The 18208-nt window shown below is 33.5% G+C and overlaps 2 protein-coding genes across 2 annotated transcripts; both read left to right on the forward strand.

Annotated features, from left to right (window-relative positions):
- Positions 1–829: 829 nt before the first annotated feature.
- LOC133315807 (rust resistance kinase Lr10-like) lies at positions 830–2891 on the forward strand. The gene is made up of 3 exons (XM_061517480.1): positions 830–1214; positions 1561–1590; positions 1755–2891. The coding sequence occupies exons 2-3, from the start codon at positions 1569–1571 to the stop codon at positions 2861–2863; spliced, it is 1131 nt and encodes a 376-aa protein (XP_061373464.1). The 5' UTR covers positions 830–1214; positions 1561–1568; the 3' UTR covers positions 2864–2891.
- A 2727-nt stretch (positions 2892–5618) lies between these two features.
- Positions 5619–14926, forward strand: LOC133315798 (putative transcription factor bHLH107). The gene is made up of 2 exons (XM_061517472.1): positions 5619–5933; positions 14441–14926. Exons 1-2 carry the CDS (start codon positions 5619–5621, stop codon positions 14924–14926), a joined length of 801 nt encoding a protein of 266 aa, XP_061373456.1.
- Positions 14927–18208: the final 3282 nt, after the last annotated feature.

Genomic DNA, 18208 nt, shown 5'->3' on the forward strand with positions numbered 1-18208 from the left:
ACGTGCCGCGATAACTCTAAAGGGACCAGACAACTTTTGTATAAGGGGATATATTCACCGTTGGATAAGGGTATAGGACCCCATAACTTTTGAAAGTATATAAATTCAGCCGTTGGATATGGCTTTGGCACATTATGGAAGAAAAATCTTCCATTATTGGTGGTAGTTGCCACTATTATCTTCAAGTCAAAGACAAGACTTAAAAAAATTGAGTATCATCATTACCTACTATCACTAAAATCGAACACTATCCTCACTAGTCCATACGGCGTTCTGATACCTCTCCATAATGCTAAGAGAAACCTTCATCTTCCTCGCATTTGTTTCACTATTATACAGATATGGTCCCATTCTCTACTTCTACATAACCTCACCCAAGCTATACACTGATTCTTGCGGACACATATTTAACATACCCTCAGGTACAGGCCCAGTAGGTCGAAGTTGCAATGATCCAACTTACGAGGTTGTTTGTGAGGACAACAAAACAGTGTTGTACTTAAACTATGGCAGGCACTTCGTGCATGCCATTACCACATCCCATAATGCCACTCCTCAATCCCTGATTGGTGGAATTGACAATAATAATTGCTCCAAACTCACTCTTGCTCCTCTCACAAACAGTAACTTCACCAAATATAGTTCTGAACATGAAAGCAAACTAGAGAACATAGATGGACACGGTAGGGGATATTATTCCGATGGTATAATATTTATCAGCTGTGAGAACCAACCTAGTTCTTTTCCTTTCACGGATGTTTCAACTCCTTGTGCAATTGGAACCACTAAGAGGCCTTATTCTTATGTTCTGCCATGGGAAGGAGAAGTATCATATGTGGCTGAGTCATGCAGCGTGGACATGATGATCAAGGTGTTACCGTGGGGACCAGTGACATGCAATAAGAACTGTTCTTATACAGAGATATTGCAGAGTGAGGAGGTGAAGGGGATTCAGCTCAAATGGCGAGCCAATCTATGTGGAGAATGGGATGGTGGAGATGGTACTTGCTTCTTGGACAACTCCTCCAACATGGTGTTTTGCCCTTATGAAGTAGGTTTTTTGCGAAGTATTTCAAGTGAGTTTGCAACAATTTACTTTTGGTATTTTCAAGGAAAAAATGGAATTAGCAAAAATGGATGTTCTTTCTGTTGTTCAAACATTTTTTTTAATTAATTTTTTTACTATGCAGATTTTCTGGCAGACGGGCTCAATGGTAAGCAAACTACATCTAACTAATTTTTTTTTGTGCAGAATTAATAATCAGTTTCCTCCTGAGTATGTTTAGTTAGAAAATTGACAAGATCAACCAAGACATGGGACTCATTGTCAATTTTTTCTTTTAACTACATTGTGTGCATTCCTGTATCCTGATTGTACTTCTCTTTTTCTGAACTAATTAAACTTAAACAACATCTCTACAAGTCTACAATAGAATTTGCTTGATCAGTTAATATGTGATTTGTATCTTTTTCTAACTGTTTGTATTTTGTAATTTATAATTCTGGTTGCAGTTTGTTTTGTCCTGATAATTTTCCCTTCTCTGTGTGTTATACTTTCAGCGGGAGTTATGGTTATCCCAATTTATAGCTGTAAGATCTCTATCTCTATCTCCACCTACATATGAATTTAAAAGTTTGCCTTAGTAATAGTAAGAATAAGTTCTGATTTTCTTTACTAAGTTTACAATTTATACATCTTTGTAAGTGAAAATATTAAGTGGTTATTAATGCTGATGTTCAAATCTTGTGCACAGTGCTCTCATGGTTTGCATTAAAACTTGCACTTGGTCCCCCATTTGTGGTTGCATTCTTGATTTATAAATGGAGGAGGAGGGATCAATCTGGGTGTGAAGAGGTCGAGGATTTTCTCCAAAATCACAGTAATCTAACACCCATCAAGTACTCTTACTCTGATATAAAGAAAATGACCAAAGGTTTCAAGCACAAGTTAGGTGAAGGAGGCTATGGCTATGTCTATAAAGGAAAGCTCCAAAGTAAACGTGATGTTGCTGTGAAAATATTAGGCAAGTCCAAAAAACCAAATGAGCAACAGTTCATAAATGAAGTTGTCACTATTGGAAAGATTCGTCACATCAATGTAGTGCAATTGATTGGATTTTGTGCAGAAAGAACTAAGCGAGCTCTTGTTTATGAGTACATGCCTAATGGTTCTCTAGACAAGCACATATTTTCACAAGAACAAGGGAATATATCAATAAGCTATGAGAAAATCTATAATATTTCTCTTGGGGTGGCTCGTGGAATTGAATACTTACATGAAGGTTGTGATATGCATATTCTACACTTTGATATCAAACCTCATAACATTCTTCTTGATGATGATTTTAATCCAAAGATCTCGGACTTTGGACTTGCAAAGTCATATCCAATAGATGATAGCATTGTGTCTTTAACAGTGGCAAGAGGAACAATGGGTTACATGGCACCTGAATTGCTCTACAAAAACATTGGAGGCATCTCATACAAAGCTGATGTTTATAGCTTTGGGATGCTATTGATGGAGATGGCAGGTAGAAGAAAGAACTTGAATGCTATGGAGTACTCTTGGCAGACCTACTTTGCTAAATGGGTTTATGACCAATTTGAGGAAATGATAGATTTGAGTAATGTCACAGAAGAGGAAAAGGTGATAGCAAATAAGATGATAGTAATAGCTTTACATTGCATACAGATGAAGCCAAATGATCGTCCTTCAATGAATGAAGTAATAAAGATGCTTGAAGGAGAATCTGAGTTCCAAGATGCTCTTCCTTCTCAGCCTCTGTTTACTTTGCAGGGGATGCCAACAGATCATGTTCATGCTGGTGAAAGTTCGAATTTGGCATGTTGTCAATCAGAGTAAGAAGTTCTTATAAATTGTAACTGAATATAGCAAGAACAATCTTAAACAAACTTGGCAACAGGACAGGACTGTTGAATAAAAAGCAAATAGCATTCTTAATTAAAAAAATATAACACTTCTAATTGTATGCTCATTGTCTGAAATGAGTATATGTAATTGATTCTGGTAAAAACCAAAACTTGTGTCCTTGAAAATTGATACAAGATCTAATTTTTTGGCACTTACTATTTCTGTCCTTTGAAGTTTGAATTAATCTGCAATGTCACGTGTTTTATGGCTATTGAGATTTCCAAATGAATCTGTGTTGTAAACCGGGTTAAAGAAATTTATGTAAAATACTAAGGAAAATCACAACAATTTTTTTTTTTTTTTTTGTAGACAAAAGGTCATGGGCCCAAAATCACAACGAACTTACTATTAAGTTCAGATGTTGTTTTCAAATACATATATTTATTATTTTGGACAACTTACTCTTCCAGCATAATTCAACTATATAAGATGACAACAATACATATATATATATATATATATATATATATATATATATATATATATATATATATATTTTACTCTTCAAGCAGTTATTTTAAAAATCAAGAATGTTGCTTCTTTTTTATGACAACAAAAATACTTAGTTAACTAAATAATTGTTATAATAGATATATTTTCCTTGGATTGACTTGCATCTTTCTTCGTTTTATAAACACGAAGCCTAATTGGGGCGGTTTGGTATGAGAATTTTTTTAGAAATTTTGGAAAAGTGGGGTGAGGCAAAATTTTTTTCAACGTTTGGTATGAAAAAACTAAAAATATTACCGGAAATTTTTTTTCCTCATCATTTCAATTTTAACTATAGAATCCCAAACGAAAAAATCATCTGATATATGATATTTTTATTTTGGAAAAAGTTCACCAATGTCCCTGTGATTTTTTCCAGAATCACTTATGTCCATATGATTTTTTTTTTTATCACATATGTCATTGTGATTTGCAAAAGGGTATGTTTTTTTATCACATATACTCCTGTGATTTTTTATTTTTTACAAAGTACAGGGACATATGTGATAAAAAAATCACAGAAGCATAGATGATTTTGAAATAAACTACAGGGACATTGGTGAACTTTTTTCTTTTATTTTCCCACAGTATCAGTATAATTAACCCAATATTTTCGAAAAAATGTTGGACCTACCAAACACTTTTTTATAATTAATCCGGAATTTTTTTTCTACCATATTTTTAAAAATCTTTTTTTTCAATAAAAAAAATATTTTCTCTACTAAACACGCAATGGTATTCGCCTAATCACATTTGAAGAGTTAATTTTAGTATTAATAAAATGGAAATCTGAAATCAATAATTATTTTATGTTAGTAGCTCCTCCACTAGGCTCATAGATGAGTCACAGGCTTTATAAGAAAACAAATAAATTAATAGACGCTTGTATATTAAATTTAGCTCGAGTAGAGCGTCACAATTTTTTTTGAGATTTAAAAAAAGGAAAAGTTTACCAATGTTCATGTGGTTTGCTTTAAAATTACTTATGTTTCTGTGGTTTTTTCTATCACACATGCTCCTTTGTTTTATAAAAAATAAAAAACCACAGGGGCATATGTGATAAAAAAACATATCCTTTTGCAAACAAAAAAAACCACAGGTGCATAAGTGATTCTGAAGCAAATTAGATGGACATTGGTGAACTTTTCTCTTAAAAAAACGAAGATATATTTTTTTAAATTCATTAAAAATTAAGTTTCACTCTAAATATTTTGATTGAAATTGTGTGTATTATTATCGAACGGTGGTAGTTCAGTTGGCGCATGAGAGCTAAGCAGGTGGGGATGAGAGCATGTGTTTGAATCTCTTCAGTATCATCTTTGGGAGGGATTTAAAACCTTAATCCTGAACCCGCCCCGAATCGGATTAGTTGCGAAGTAATGAAGCTATTGAAATATTTCAAAAAAAAATGGTGTGTTATTAGCTACTCCTAAAGAAACGTATTTATGAAGAAAACAATCATAACAAATATAAAGAATTCCAACCCCAATCATATAACTTGACTTTCACCATTTCTTTATCAAGATTTCAACCCTCCCATATAACTAAAAAAATGCTTTAACCCAATGAAGACTTTTTTTTGTTATATTTATTTGCTGCAACTAGCCTACTGGTGATGACTGAAATATTTAAAATTCAAAGGTAAGAGCTAAAATATATTTACACACCGTACGTGAAGGAAGTTGCGGCGAAGGTACATGACTTCAACCATGCATACAATCACAATGTCAACACCAAAAAATAAAAAATAAAATAATGAACACTATATATATAAAAAAATCTATCATTTTAAAGGATATAATTTTATGTCATTTTATATTCTAACCATTTATTTCTATCAATTAAGGATTAGAATTTATTGGATCAAACTTATTAATTAATTATTAATTCGCAATAAAATTCAATTAATCCTAACTGTTAATTGACGAAAATTAATAGTTAAAATTTAAAATGATACAAAATTATATCCATTAAAACGATAAACGTTTTTTCCCTATATAAATGTAGTCAACATTACAAAACATTAATGTTTCTCTGCCATACATATATACAGTTCCAGAACAGTGCCTACCAAGTGGTGATCTTTATCTTCCTGAAGCCTTCTGTGATTTCCATAAGCACCTATAAGACATATCTCGCAACCTTGTCCCTTCTCCCTAAAAGTAGTACCACTCCACTACTAGCTAGGTTCAGGACCATGTTTTACTCAGACAAAAAATCTTCATCTGACTCTGATATTTCGATGTTGTTCAATCCCACTTTGCATAACCTTGGAGCTTCCAATGATGTTTCGCGAGGTGGGTTGTCATCATCCCAATATTCATTGGTTTTTGAGAGTGAGAAGGGAGAGCTGGTGGAGTGCAGTGCAACTGAAAGGGTAGGAAAAAATGAGATTTCTGAGGCCAAAGCTTTAGCTGCTATGAAGAGGCATAGAGAAGCAGAGAGGAGGAGGAGGGACAAAATAAACGCTCAATTTGCAACACTACGTGGTCTTGTCCCCTCCGCCAAAAAGGTATGTTTTTATTCTTTCATTCTATTAGAAAATTGTTCTTTTGATGTGTAGGTCATCATAACTTTTAAGAGCATTAAGTTTTTTTGGCTTTTCAGTTTTATGATTTCATTTTGATTGTATAAACGGTTTAATTAACATGTTCATCAAAATATGACTTTAATATAATTGTATTGTTTTAGATAAAGAACCGTTTTAACCTACAAACTTAAATCGGTAAGTAGAGATCTATCAATAATTTTATATTATACCTCTTTTAAAACATCCTTTTACGCAAGTGTTTTGGGTTAAAAATTATGATCCATATGAATATACTAAAACAGCATTTCTTAATATTGAAAGCTAGCCAGTTCTTGCATAAGAACTGTGATAATGTTTCTAAAAAGTGCATATTCTGTTGGTGATAAGAAAAGGAAATAAGAGATTTAATGGAAAGTTGAAACTGATCAGTGAGGAACGATTATAGTCTTCATTTTTAGGTGAAACTGTTAAAGTTTGAAGAATGATGACAATACAAAATACCAGGCGGCAGAGCTGAGAATTAACGGTTTTGATTAACGAAAACATATATAAAAAAGTTATCAACCAATGCCCTTGACACGAAAGAAATTAAATAAATCTGACTTTTAACTGAGATTTCCATTTTTATACAAAATATTCAATTGAATTCTTACGTCCGTGATTTTATTTTCAGTTATCTGTCTTAATGCTTATAGCTGTGAATGTATATTGCCCTTTCGTGCTGTAAGATAATTTTGAAAGAAAAATGGAGTTTAGATTCTGTCTTATACTATAATCTATAAACACCACAACATTTTGAGATTCGATGCACGTCATCGTAATTATTGTATTGTAATTAAATCAAGGGCTTTTGATTGCACCATTGTCTTTGTATGGTCAACTACGCAAGGGAGTTGCGACTTTCTAGAATCAACTACTGAGTTTCATTACTTTATTGGGTAATATGTGCAATTATTTATTATTATGTATGACATACGACTGTAACAACTACATATTAACATATAAATGCCAAGTCTGGTAGTCAGTTATAATTAGTTAGTTATATTTCTGTTTATGCTAAGTTAACTAGTTTGTTAGATTTAGTTAGTTTTTCGTTCCTGATTTGTACATAGGCTCACTGATATATATAGCAGTAGCCTTAGCACTTTGTACTTATTTTTTTTTTTTTTATCAATCAATGCAATGAGTTTCTTCATTCATAATATGGTATCAGAGCTCATATGAGCTCTGGTATTCATCTGGTTCATCTTCTTTTTCTTTCTTTCTTACAGTTTCTTGCTAATTTCTGCACTATAGAAATATGGCAAATGTTAATCCTCTTCCAGATTACTTTACAAACCCAGCGAATCCATACTTTTTACATCCGAGTGAGAATCCTACGCTGAATCTTGTTTCAACTCAGCTTAATGGAAAGAATTATCATTCTTGGTCTTGGGCATTAAAGATGGCGCTGCATTCGAAGAATAAATTCTGTTTTTTGGATGGCACAATCAATGTTCTTGATCCTACAGACGATATGTATGATGCATGGCAAAGGTGCAATGTGATGATCCTCTCTTGGATCCATCGTTCGATAAATGACACAATTCTGCAGTCAGTGTTATGGAGTGAAAATGCTGTGGAAGTTTGGAACGATCTGTATCAAAGATTTTCGCAGGCTGATGTTTTTCGCATTTCAGACCTTCAAGAAGAGATCTATAGAATTCATCAAGGAGAAAGAACAATATCAGATTTCTACACTCAAATCAAAGGTCTCTGGGACGAACTTGAAACTTTACAACCTCTCCCTACTTGCACTTGTGCTATTCCTTGTAACTGTGGAATATCCACTCGTGTACGAGAAGGAAGAGAAAAGGATCGAGCAATAAGATTTCTTAGAGGACTGAATGATCAGTTCTCCAATGTTCATTCACAAATCATGCTTATGCGACCTCTACCATCCGTTAATGAAAATTTTTCATTAGTTAGTCAGCAAGAAAGACAATTGAACTCTGAATTACAGCTGAATGTCAATGAAGAACCAAAGATCCTTACAAATACAACAGTTCAAAGAGTCTTTAACAATTCTTTTCGTGGTAGTACCACTACTGGTGGTTTCAATAATTCATTTTGTGGCCGAGGTCGAAATAATGGTGGAAGAGGACGTGCTAACAGACTATGCACTTACTGTGGTAGGACCAACCACACTGTGGAAACTTGCTTTGAGAAGCACGGTTATCCACAAGGTTTCAAGCAGAATATCCCAATGCGAGCTGCTAATCTTGCATTTCAAGAAGTCGGAGAATTTGAAGATCCACAACAGGAAATGAAACATGATGCTGATGTATTCTCTCAGACTCAATATTAGAGAATCTTGGATATGATACAATCCAATCTTGGACAGCAACATCATCCAGTGAATGAGCCTAATGATGTACATGTCTCCAATCTTGCTCAAACTCCTTCTGCAACATTCAATGTGAATACATCTAATTCTTTCAATGTGATTTCTCCACAAACAGGTAATGTCCATATTCGGTGAGTTATAGATACTGGAGCCACAGATCATATAACCCATATTTCTTCACATTTTGATAGCATCAATCAGATTAAGCCTATCCCTATTACCCTTCCAATTGGTTCCAAAGTGTATGCCAAGTATTCTGGAACCATTCACCTAACAGATAGCCTTATACTTTACAATGTACTATTTGTGCCTGAATTCCAAGTAAACTTAATATCTGTTAGCAAACTTTCTCATATTTCCCTTTGCTCCCTAACCTTCACTGACTCCAAATGCTTGATTTTCGAGATGAATACCAGGAGGATGATTAGTATAGCTAAGGAAGAAGACGGATTGTTTGTCATTGATGTTCCAGCAAAGAATAAGTTGAAGACAACTTATAGTCTTAAGTCAGTTGTTTCAAATAAATCTGCCCTTTGGCATTTACGTCTAGGACACATTTCTCCATCTACCATGAAACACATGTCATGTAGATTTCCTTTTCTTCCTTCAGATTCTGTAATTCCTTGTGATATATGTCATCTTTCTAAACAAAGGAAACTACCTTATGTTTCCAGTATCACAAAATCCTTTTATGCTTTTGAGCTTATTCATGTAGACATCTGGGGACCATATAAAACTCCCAGTATACATGGCTTCCGCTATTTCCTTACAATAGTAGATGACTATTTTCGGTTTACCTGGATCAAACTCATGCGAGCTAAACATGAAACTCGCGGGCATTTACAGAATTTTATAGTTTTAATTCAAAATCAGTTTCATATCACAGTAAAGATCATACGCAGTGATAATGGACTTGAATTTGACATGCCTAAATACTATGAAAGCAAAGGCATTTTACATCAAACATCCTGTGTTGAAACCCCTGAGCAAAATGGAATTGTTGAACGTAAGCATCAACACTTGTTAAATGTTGCCAGATCCCTTCTTTTCCAAGCACACTTACCTCTAAATCTATGGTCTTTCTGTATCTCACATGCGGTTCATTTAATCAATCGTATCGCTACTCTTCTCCTAAATAATAAAACCCCATATGAATTAATGTATGAATCACCCCCAATTCTCACAAAGCTAAAAAGTTTTGGTTGTTTATGTTTTGCAAATACACTGCTAAACCATAGAACAAAATTCTCACATCGTGCTTACAAGTCTGTTTTTCTGGGATTCAAAGAAGGAACCAAGGGTTATATTGTTCTTGATTTGTCTTCCCATAAAATTTGTGTTTCAAGAAATGTTGTTTTTCATGAATTTGTATTTCCTTTTTCAAAGCCCAATGAACAACCCAATATCACTCGTGTTTCTGATTTACAAAATGATTCATCTGATCCTTTCTTTGTATCATGGACTAACAACAATGTTCCAAGTGCACCTTCAGTTTCTTCAGTTGACCCAAACAATTCCTCTGCTCCACAAAACTCTACTAATAACAGACCAAATCGTCTAAGACGTCCCCCTTCTTATCTCAATGACTTCTACTGCAATCTTCCTTCTTCTACAGCTATAGCATCAACAACTTCAGGTATTAATCCTAAGCATACTACTCCTTATCCCATATCCTCATATGTCTGTTTTGATAAATGCTCTCCTAGATATACCAAATATTGCTTAAACATTAGCACTAACATTAACCTAAGACCTACAATGAAGCTGTCAAGCATGAATGTTGGCAGCAAGCTATGAATGCAGAAATCATAGCTCTTGAACAAAACAAGACATGGACTCTCACTGACCTCCCTACAGGAAAACAGCCCATTGGATGTAAATGGGTGTTCAAAATCAAATACAAAGCTGATGGGACTATTGAACGCTACAAAGCCAGACTTGTGGCTAAAGGCTACACCCAACTTGAGGGTGTTGATTTTTTTGACACTTATTCACCAGTTGCAAAACTTTCTTCTGTTCGAATTTTGTTGGCAGTAGCAGCTGCAAAGGGATGGCTTATAGAGCAACTTGATGTCAACAATGCATTTTTGCATGGTGATCTAAATGAGGAAGTCTATATGATTCTTCCTCCTGGAATATCTGCTTGCACACCTGGCCAAGTCTGTAAATTGGAGAAATCACTATATGGCCTAAAGCAGGCAAGTAGGCAATGGTTTTCCAAGCTGTCCACGGCTCACAAAGCTCTTGGTTACTCCTCTTCATCAGCTGATCATACTTTATTCACTAAGAGGCATGGTGAATCCTTTACAACATTGCTTGTCTATGTCGATGATATAATCATAGCAGGGAATGACTCTACTGAAATAGCCAATGTTAAGAAACATTTGGATGCTCAATTTCCCATAAAGGACCTAGGTTCTCTTCGATTTTTCCTTGGCATTGAAGTCTCTCGATCTTCTGCTGGCATCATCATAAATAAGAGAAAATATGCTTTGGAATTATTATCTGACAATGGCTTATTGGGTTGTAAACCATGTTCCACCCCTATGGATCCATCGAGAAAGCTACAAAGAGTCCAAGGTTCCCCATGTTCTGATCCATCTTCCTATAGGAGACTTATAGGTCGATTGTTGTAACTCACTACAACAAGACCTGATCTCTCCTTTGCTGTACAACAACTCAGTCAATTTGTCTCAAATCCAATGGATACTCACATGCAAGCTGCAACCAGAGTTCTTCGTTATATAAATGGATCACCTAGCAAAGGGTTATTCTCTCCTGGCCAGAATGAGCTATCTGTTTCAGGCTTTGCTTATGCCGACTGGGGTTGTTGTGTTGATACCCGAAAATCTGTCTCTGGTTTGTGTGTTTTCATTGGCTCCTCCCTTGTATCTTGGAAATCAAAGAAACAAACGACCGTTTCTAGATCCTCCACAGAATTCGAGTACCGTGCCTTAGCCAGCATTGCATGTGAGTTACAGTGGGTCCATTATCTATTAAAGGATCTTGGTGTTACTCCTTCCAAGCCCGCTTCGGTGTACTGTGATAGCCAATCAGCAATATACTTAGCTCATAATCCTAGCTTTCATGAGCGGAGCAAACACATTGAATTGGATTGCCACATAATCCGTGAGAAAATTCAAGATGGTTTGCTTCATTTATTGCCTGTCTCCACTGTTAATCAATTAGCTGACGTGTTGACTAAAGCTTTGCATCCTTCTCCTTTCCTTTCCATTATTTCCAAGTTGGGGCTCATGGACATTCACCTTCCAACTTGAGGGGGGGTATTAACATATAAATGCCAAGTCTGTTAGTCAGTTATAATTAGTTAGTTAGTTATATTTCTGTTTATGCTAAGTTAACTAGTTTGTTAGATTCAGTTAGTTTTTCGTTCTTGATTTGTACATAGGCTCACTGATATATATAGCAGTAGCCTTAGCACTTTGTACTTACTTTTTTTTTATCAATCAATACAATGAGTTTCTTTATTCATAATACACAGATTATAGTTCATGATCATAATATTTTTTTAATGGGTTCATCAAGAAAACATTCATTTATTACTAAATATGCTATATAAATGTAAATCGAATATTTCTTCCTTTTGTATCCAAAAAATAGTTTCTTCCTTCTCCTGCATCACTAGCTGAATGTTCTGGCCGTAGATTGTTCTGGTTTTGTTTATTGTTCATTAAATTGTGCAAGGTGTCCAAACAGCCTCTGCTATTATTAATTTAATTATTTGCAGAAAGATTACTGGTTTGATTGGATTGAGTTATAGGAAATACTACAGGAAAAGCAAAGGAAGCAAACTTTTCCTTGATTAAGTCATATGAGCCAAGTTATAAAACATTAAGCATGATAGAATGTCAATTTTGACTAGGTATTTTAATTCGATGGTCTTTATCCAAACTAAAAACAAAAGCAGAAATGTTTTCAGTATAATTATACACTAATAATTCAGATATCGCTATGAGTGTTGTAATATTAAAGTGCAATAATAATAATGTAGATATTATTACACTAATTAATAATTAAATATCGCTATGAGTGTTGTAGACGTACTCGCTATTCTTCTGGACGGCATGACTGAGTCAATTTCTTGAGCCATTATGTGATAGTACGTGGCATCTTGAAAATTCAAGTTTGAGTGATAAAATCTCGCATCAGGAAGGAATGAATTAAGTAAGAACATATAAGTAAGACCTATAAATTAATTCAATGTCTTGAAGTTTTGGATTGAGATATAATGTCACGTTAACTTAAGGTGGATTGTTGCTTAATTAGTCTATTGATGCATGGATGGTAGTGCCCCATGCTTTGGACTCACCCTTGGCGACGTAATAGTGCAATCAAAGCTAGTGGTTGATTGACTTGTGTCAGCTAGGTAGTTAATTGGCTGGGCTGAATATTTGAAAATAGTGGTTAGTATTTAGATTTGTAGACCACAACAAATCATGTTTTGGAACCTAGACTTGGTCTACTCTTAGTTGGTAACACCATAATACTCTGAGGGAGAATTGACCTATTGTAGGACTAGAGGTGGAGATTGTTGGGATTACAATTGTGAGTGATAAGTCCATATAGAGAAAAATATGAGTTAAGAAAGAACATATAAGTAGAAAGACTACAAATCTAACGCCTTAAAATTTTGTGTTGAGAAGTATTGTTAAATTCTCTCGTGTGGTGATCTCCCATACTTTGGGCACCCCTGGTCACATAACATGACTTGCGTGTTTTGTTGTACTGTCATTTGTTTGTTGGCTAATAGATAATGGTAACGTGGGGACATAGAAAACCATTAGGTGGTGTTTGGTAGGAGCTTTTTGTGAGGATACCTAGACAAATGAGATTGGGTTTTTGTGTTGTCCATGTTTGGTAAAAAGGATTACAAAATTTTCCTAGCGAACTAGGTTTCCCAGCATTTCATAATTGTGTGAAAAAAGGGATGAAAAACATTGTTTAACATACCTACTTCTAACATGATATTTGACAATAACCAGCTAAATGCAAAATAGAGGATGAACAACCAGACAAAAATATCCTCTCCATACCCTCTCTACCAAACTTGCTATATGGTAGCACTTGCAGGGACGCACACATAATTGATTGGAGCCGGAGAGCAAGACAATAGTTCCTTAAATTATCTTCTTCAGATGAACTAGCCCGAGGTTCAGCAATAATCATTCTGAATGAAACTTTCTCAATAACCATTTCTTCCTTAAATTAGCAACCAACGCCAGAAACATACTTCTCTTTTCTCATCTTCCAAAAAGTAACAAGCATCTAATATTAGATCATCATCCAGGTCTGGTATAGCCTGAAGCTCGCTGATAACATTATCTACGGAAAAATTATCTTCTTTATTTGTTTTATTGGTTATTGGTTAGACTCATTCAAAGTTCCAAGCAGTAAATCCGATTCAGATATTAAGGGTTATTTCGTAATTTTAACCCATTTTCTCATTAATATTTTATTTTCAATCAAACATAGACTCACAAATTTAACTCATTTTTTCGGTAAAATTTTGGCCTACCAAACAACTTTTTTTTAACTTTCCTACCAAACTCACTTTCCTACTATATTCTTAGCAAAAAAAATTTATCTTCTACCAAACACCTCCTTATAGTTAAGCATCGGATAATCAAAACTGGTTAGACATTAATTCCATGCATTATCTTCCTTATTTTTCCATATTCCCATTGTATAATCAACTACCTTAAAAAAACTAACTCGGTTGCTGGGTCCAGCCTCTTCTGTAGTAGAGTTATTGAAATGATTAAAGTCACTATTATCAAAGGGTCAAACAGTTTGAGTTATCCCGCGACAAGCTTTAGGTAAAAGTCAAGTTGATAGCTAGATGAGCCGATAATTGAAACACTAGCTAGTAGGAGTAATTAACTCATAAGGCTAGTGTGTCCTTGTTATAATGGAAGAATATACGTAATTAGTTTTCCAAGTAGTTTAAAAGTATATATTGGCAGTTACCAGAAAATTGATGTTACATTTTATTTATGATTAATTGATTATCCTACCTTTTCTTTGAGGAAACATTAGCTAAAAATGTGCTGTTTGATTTCGTGGGTCAATTGTTACTCTTTAGATGGACAAAGCCACATTACTGACTGAAGTGGTTATCCAAGTAAAGGAATTGAGAAAGAAAGCAGTGGAAGCAGTGGAAGCAAGCAAAGGTTTTCTAATCCCGATGGATGCTGATGAAGTGAAAGTTGTACCATATGATGATGATGGAGCAAAAGGATCCATGTCTTACACTGCAACTATATGCTGTGATTACCAACCTGAGACGCTGTCTGACCTAAGACATACATTTGAAACCCTTCAATTAATAGTGAGGGCAGAAATATCAACTTTAGGAGGCAGGATGAAGAATGTGTTTGTCTTTACATGTTGCAAAGGGGACAATATTAATATGGAGGAATGCCAAGCCATTGCAAATACTGTTCACCAGGCACTAAGTTCTGTATTGGTTAAGGCTTCTAGCTCACTGGAGTACTCACTGAGAATGTCACGCCCATGCAAGCAGAGAAGACTATGCTGTATTAATGAAACATCTACTTCCTCAAAATAGTTTTTATTATGGATCCTGTTCATACTGATGGCAACCATTTGCTTTGTTATATTATGTTATGTATTTCTGCAAAACTGGAATTTTCTTTTATTCTGCTGCAAAATTATGATGTTACTGAACTCCAAAAAGGGCTTATATATGTTGAACTGTTGTCCCTATATGTGTGTGGACCAGTTAGAGATTTGTGTTGAGTGTAACGCCTACTCTAAAGTACTCCTGGGTTTCCTTTGTGTTAGACATGCAGTGGGTGCAGAGTAATCTAGTAGCAACAATAACTAGCTACTTGCACTTTATGTCGCCAATTATTTTCTAACTTATTTACTTCTCATGAATTTGAGATAACTAAACTCCTAGCTCTTCCTCAAACTAAAGTTTACATTATCATGGTTTGTGTAATATTCCTGGACTTAAATACTAGCTAGCGAACTTTAGTGTGAAAATGACATTGGTGTTTCTGTTACCTGTCCTGAAATGCCTACTCCGTTTTTAACTATGTATTTCGGGAAGTATATAATTATAATATTAAAATTACTTTTTTTCTTTCATATCAGCAAAAAAAGACAACTTTAATATTATAACTATGTATTCCTCAAAGTAACTAGATTAGGCTAGACTTTGGTTTAAATAAGTTAAGCCTGCGTGAAAAATTCTAGGTCTGGCTTGACTTGTTACCCTATGTAGGTCCAAATTATAAGTCTGATCTGACCTATATTTATAAAATAAAACCTTGGCCTAAGCCTGTTAGTCTGTTTAAGCCTATTAAATATTCTATAATTAAAAAAATAACTAAAATAATATTACTTTATTTTTCAAAATTATTAAAATAATAGTTTTATTTATTTTATTTAAAATAAATAATATGATATAAGCCCGACATATACAAAAAAAGCATATGACATGCTTTCTAAATAGATTTTTTTAAAATGTTAGGATTGTTCTATTTAAGTGTTTGTAATAGGCTAAACTTGGCCTAATATAGGCTGAGCCCCCGTAGGCCGGCCTACAACATAATACTTATATTCCCCTGTGTTTCAATACTTTAATGCAAATTACTATTTTATTCAACTTCGAAAAAAAAAAAAAAAACAAAACTCTAAAACCAAATTGAAATGTTTTAAGAGAAATTTGTTTATTAAATAATTTAAAATTTCCTTTACATTCAACTCAAAGTTCTACTTTTTAATTTTGAGAAAAAGTAATTAAGAGTTCCCTCGTAACGAAATTTCATTCAAAAAGTTAAATGTTATTATCTTTGAAATGAAAGTGAAGGGAAAACCGACTTTGTTAAGATTGTGAATTTTTTTAATTTTTTCCTTCATCTTTATAAATATTTGAAATATTTTATTTATTAAGTAAACAATATTGTTATCAATTCATGCACGATTTATTATTTTTGAATCCTAAAAATAAGAAAGTCTACGAGTACTCAATCCTATAGGTGGCAAAATGGGTTTAATTTGTCGATTGACCCATCTATCCCACCACAAACAACTAGTTGGATTGGAATTTTTAACTCACCAACCTGCCCCGCATAAATACAGGTCAAAATGGTTCAACCTGCCACATGATAGGTTGATCCGTCCGTTCATTTTTTTTAGTGTTCAATGATATATTATTTGTCAGGTTAACTTTTGTGATATTCAGATTTTTTTATTTTAGTACTCCTCTGCAAAAGGTAAAGAAGAAAATATTTTATTTACACTAATGTTATCAATATATAGAGTTAAATATGAGTTTCTAGATACTGTGAGATTAAATATTAATATAGATTTAGGCTCGAGATTAAAAAAAATTAATGAAAACTTGAAATAAAATTAAATAATACTCTATAAAACTCATAATTTTTTTTTTAAGTTTTGATTTTTTTTTTTAAAATAGGTTGACCGGTGAACCTGCCATAAAACAACGCATGTTGATATTTTCAACCCACTTTTAGGGCATGTTTGGTGCATAGTATATGTTAAGGCATGATAGTATAAGACCTGATAGTATAAGGCCTGATTGTATAAGACCTGATTGAATTTTAATACTATCCAGTGTTTGGCACGGTATTGTATAAAATAATATATTGTATAAGATAATATCATCTAATATTTGGTAATGCACTGTATAATATTATATAGGATTTTAATAAATAATTTATATAATTCTTCAAAAAATATCATATGATATTAATTTTTATAAAAATTTATTGATCAGTGATTCAGTGTGTCCAAAACATAAATTAATTTTCATAAAAAAAATATTCAATATTTTAGAAATTAATATATCAAATTAATTTTTATTTTAATATATTTATATTAAAATAATATATTAATTTTTGAGAATTACACTGGTCAACGATGTTAATATACCAACCTCTTATTAGGCCTTATCCCTCCCCCTTAGGCAGGATTAAGTTATACATCATTTTGATGTATTAATTAAGCGATCCTGCTGTATAAGCTTATACTATACGATGGTCACACCAAATAACTGAAAATGTCATAACGTATAGTATAAGCTTATACTATTAGGCCTTATACGTCGTACCAAACAGACCCAAGAGACGAACCAATCAGCTCCACTTGAGTTTTGGTGGGTTGACGGGGAGTGGGACGAGCCAATGTCACCTTTTAAACTGGATTGAATATAAAAAAGAAAGAAAGAAAAATTTCATTTATTATATTTTTCATGTAATTTTTGTAGGTTTCTGGCTTTTTGCATAATCCTTATTTGCAAGGGTTCACTCAGAATCAAATCCTTATATTTTAGAAGAGATATTAAATCAGGGATTAAATAAAATCAATTTTAATGTTTTGTCAAATAGAGTTGATTATTGTAATTATTAATTTTCTCTTTTATATTTACATTGTTTTGTATATGTTGTAATCTCATCATACTGCTGAATATATATACAAAATATTTTTTTTTACGGTGCATTAGAGCTAATCGACCCTAGGACTTGAACTCATAAACTATGGGCAGAAAGTAAAATAGAATGATCAAGTGAAAAAGAGAAAGTAGACACACCAATATTTGTTATCGAGGTTCATAGTTCATTCGAACCTTGAGCTACCTAATGGAATCACTATGTGAATTCAATAGAGAAATTTTGAAGAATTGTAATGTTGTTCTCACAAGACTTTTGAATTTTTTTTACTTCACACGACTATTACTCTTGTATAAAAAAGTAAAACACTTTTTCCCCCTTTTCTTGCAATTAAGTTGCAATCTTTCACATATTGTTTTCTTTTCCTTTTTTTTGCCCTCCAACTTGCTCTTGTAAGTTCTTTTCTTCTA

The sequence above is a fragment of the Gastrolobium bilobum genome, unplaced genomic scaffold, assembly GCF_033153095.1.
Source record: "Gastrolobium bilobum isolate Gb01-03AN ecotype WA unplaced genomic scaffold, APGP_CSIRO_Gbil_v1 utg10138, whole genome shotgun sequence".
Lineage (NCBI taxonomy): Eukaryota > Viridiplantae > Streptophyta > Magnoliopsida > Fabales > Fabaceae > Gastrolobium > Gastrolobium bilobum.

Excerpts from the sequence above, each read along its gene's own strand:
- LOC133315798 (XM_061517472.1), top strand. The coding sequence starts at position 5,619 with ATGTTTTACTCAGACAAAAAATCTTCATCTGACTCTGATATTTCGATG. Across the intron at positions 5,934-14,440 it reads TTGTCCCCTCCGCCAAAAAG|ATGGACAAAGCCACATTACT; the intron begins GTATGTTTTTAT and ends GTTACTCTTTAG.
- LOC133315807 (XM_061517480.1), top strand. The coding sequence starts at position 1,569 with ATGGTTATCCCAATTTATAGCT. Across the intron at positions 1,591-1,754 it reads GGTTATCCCAATTTATAGCT|TGCTCTCATGGTTTGCATTA; the intron begins GTAAGATCTCTA and ends TCTTGTGCACAG.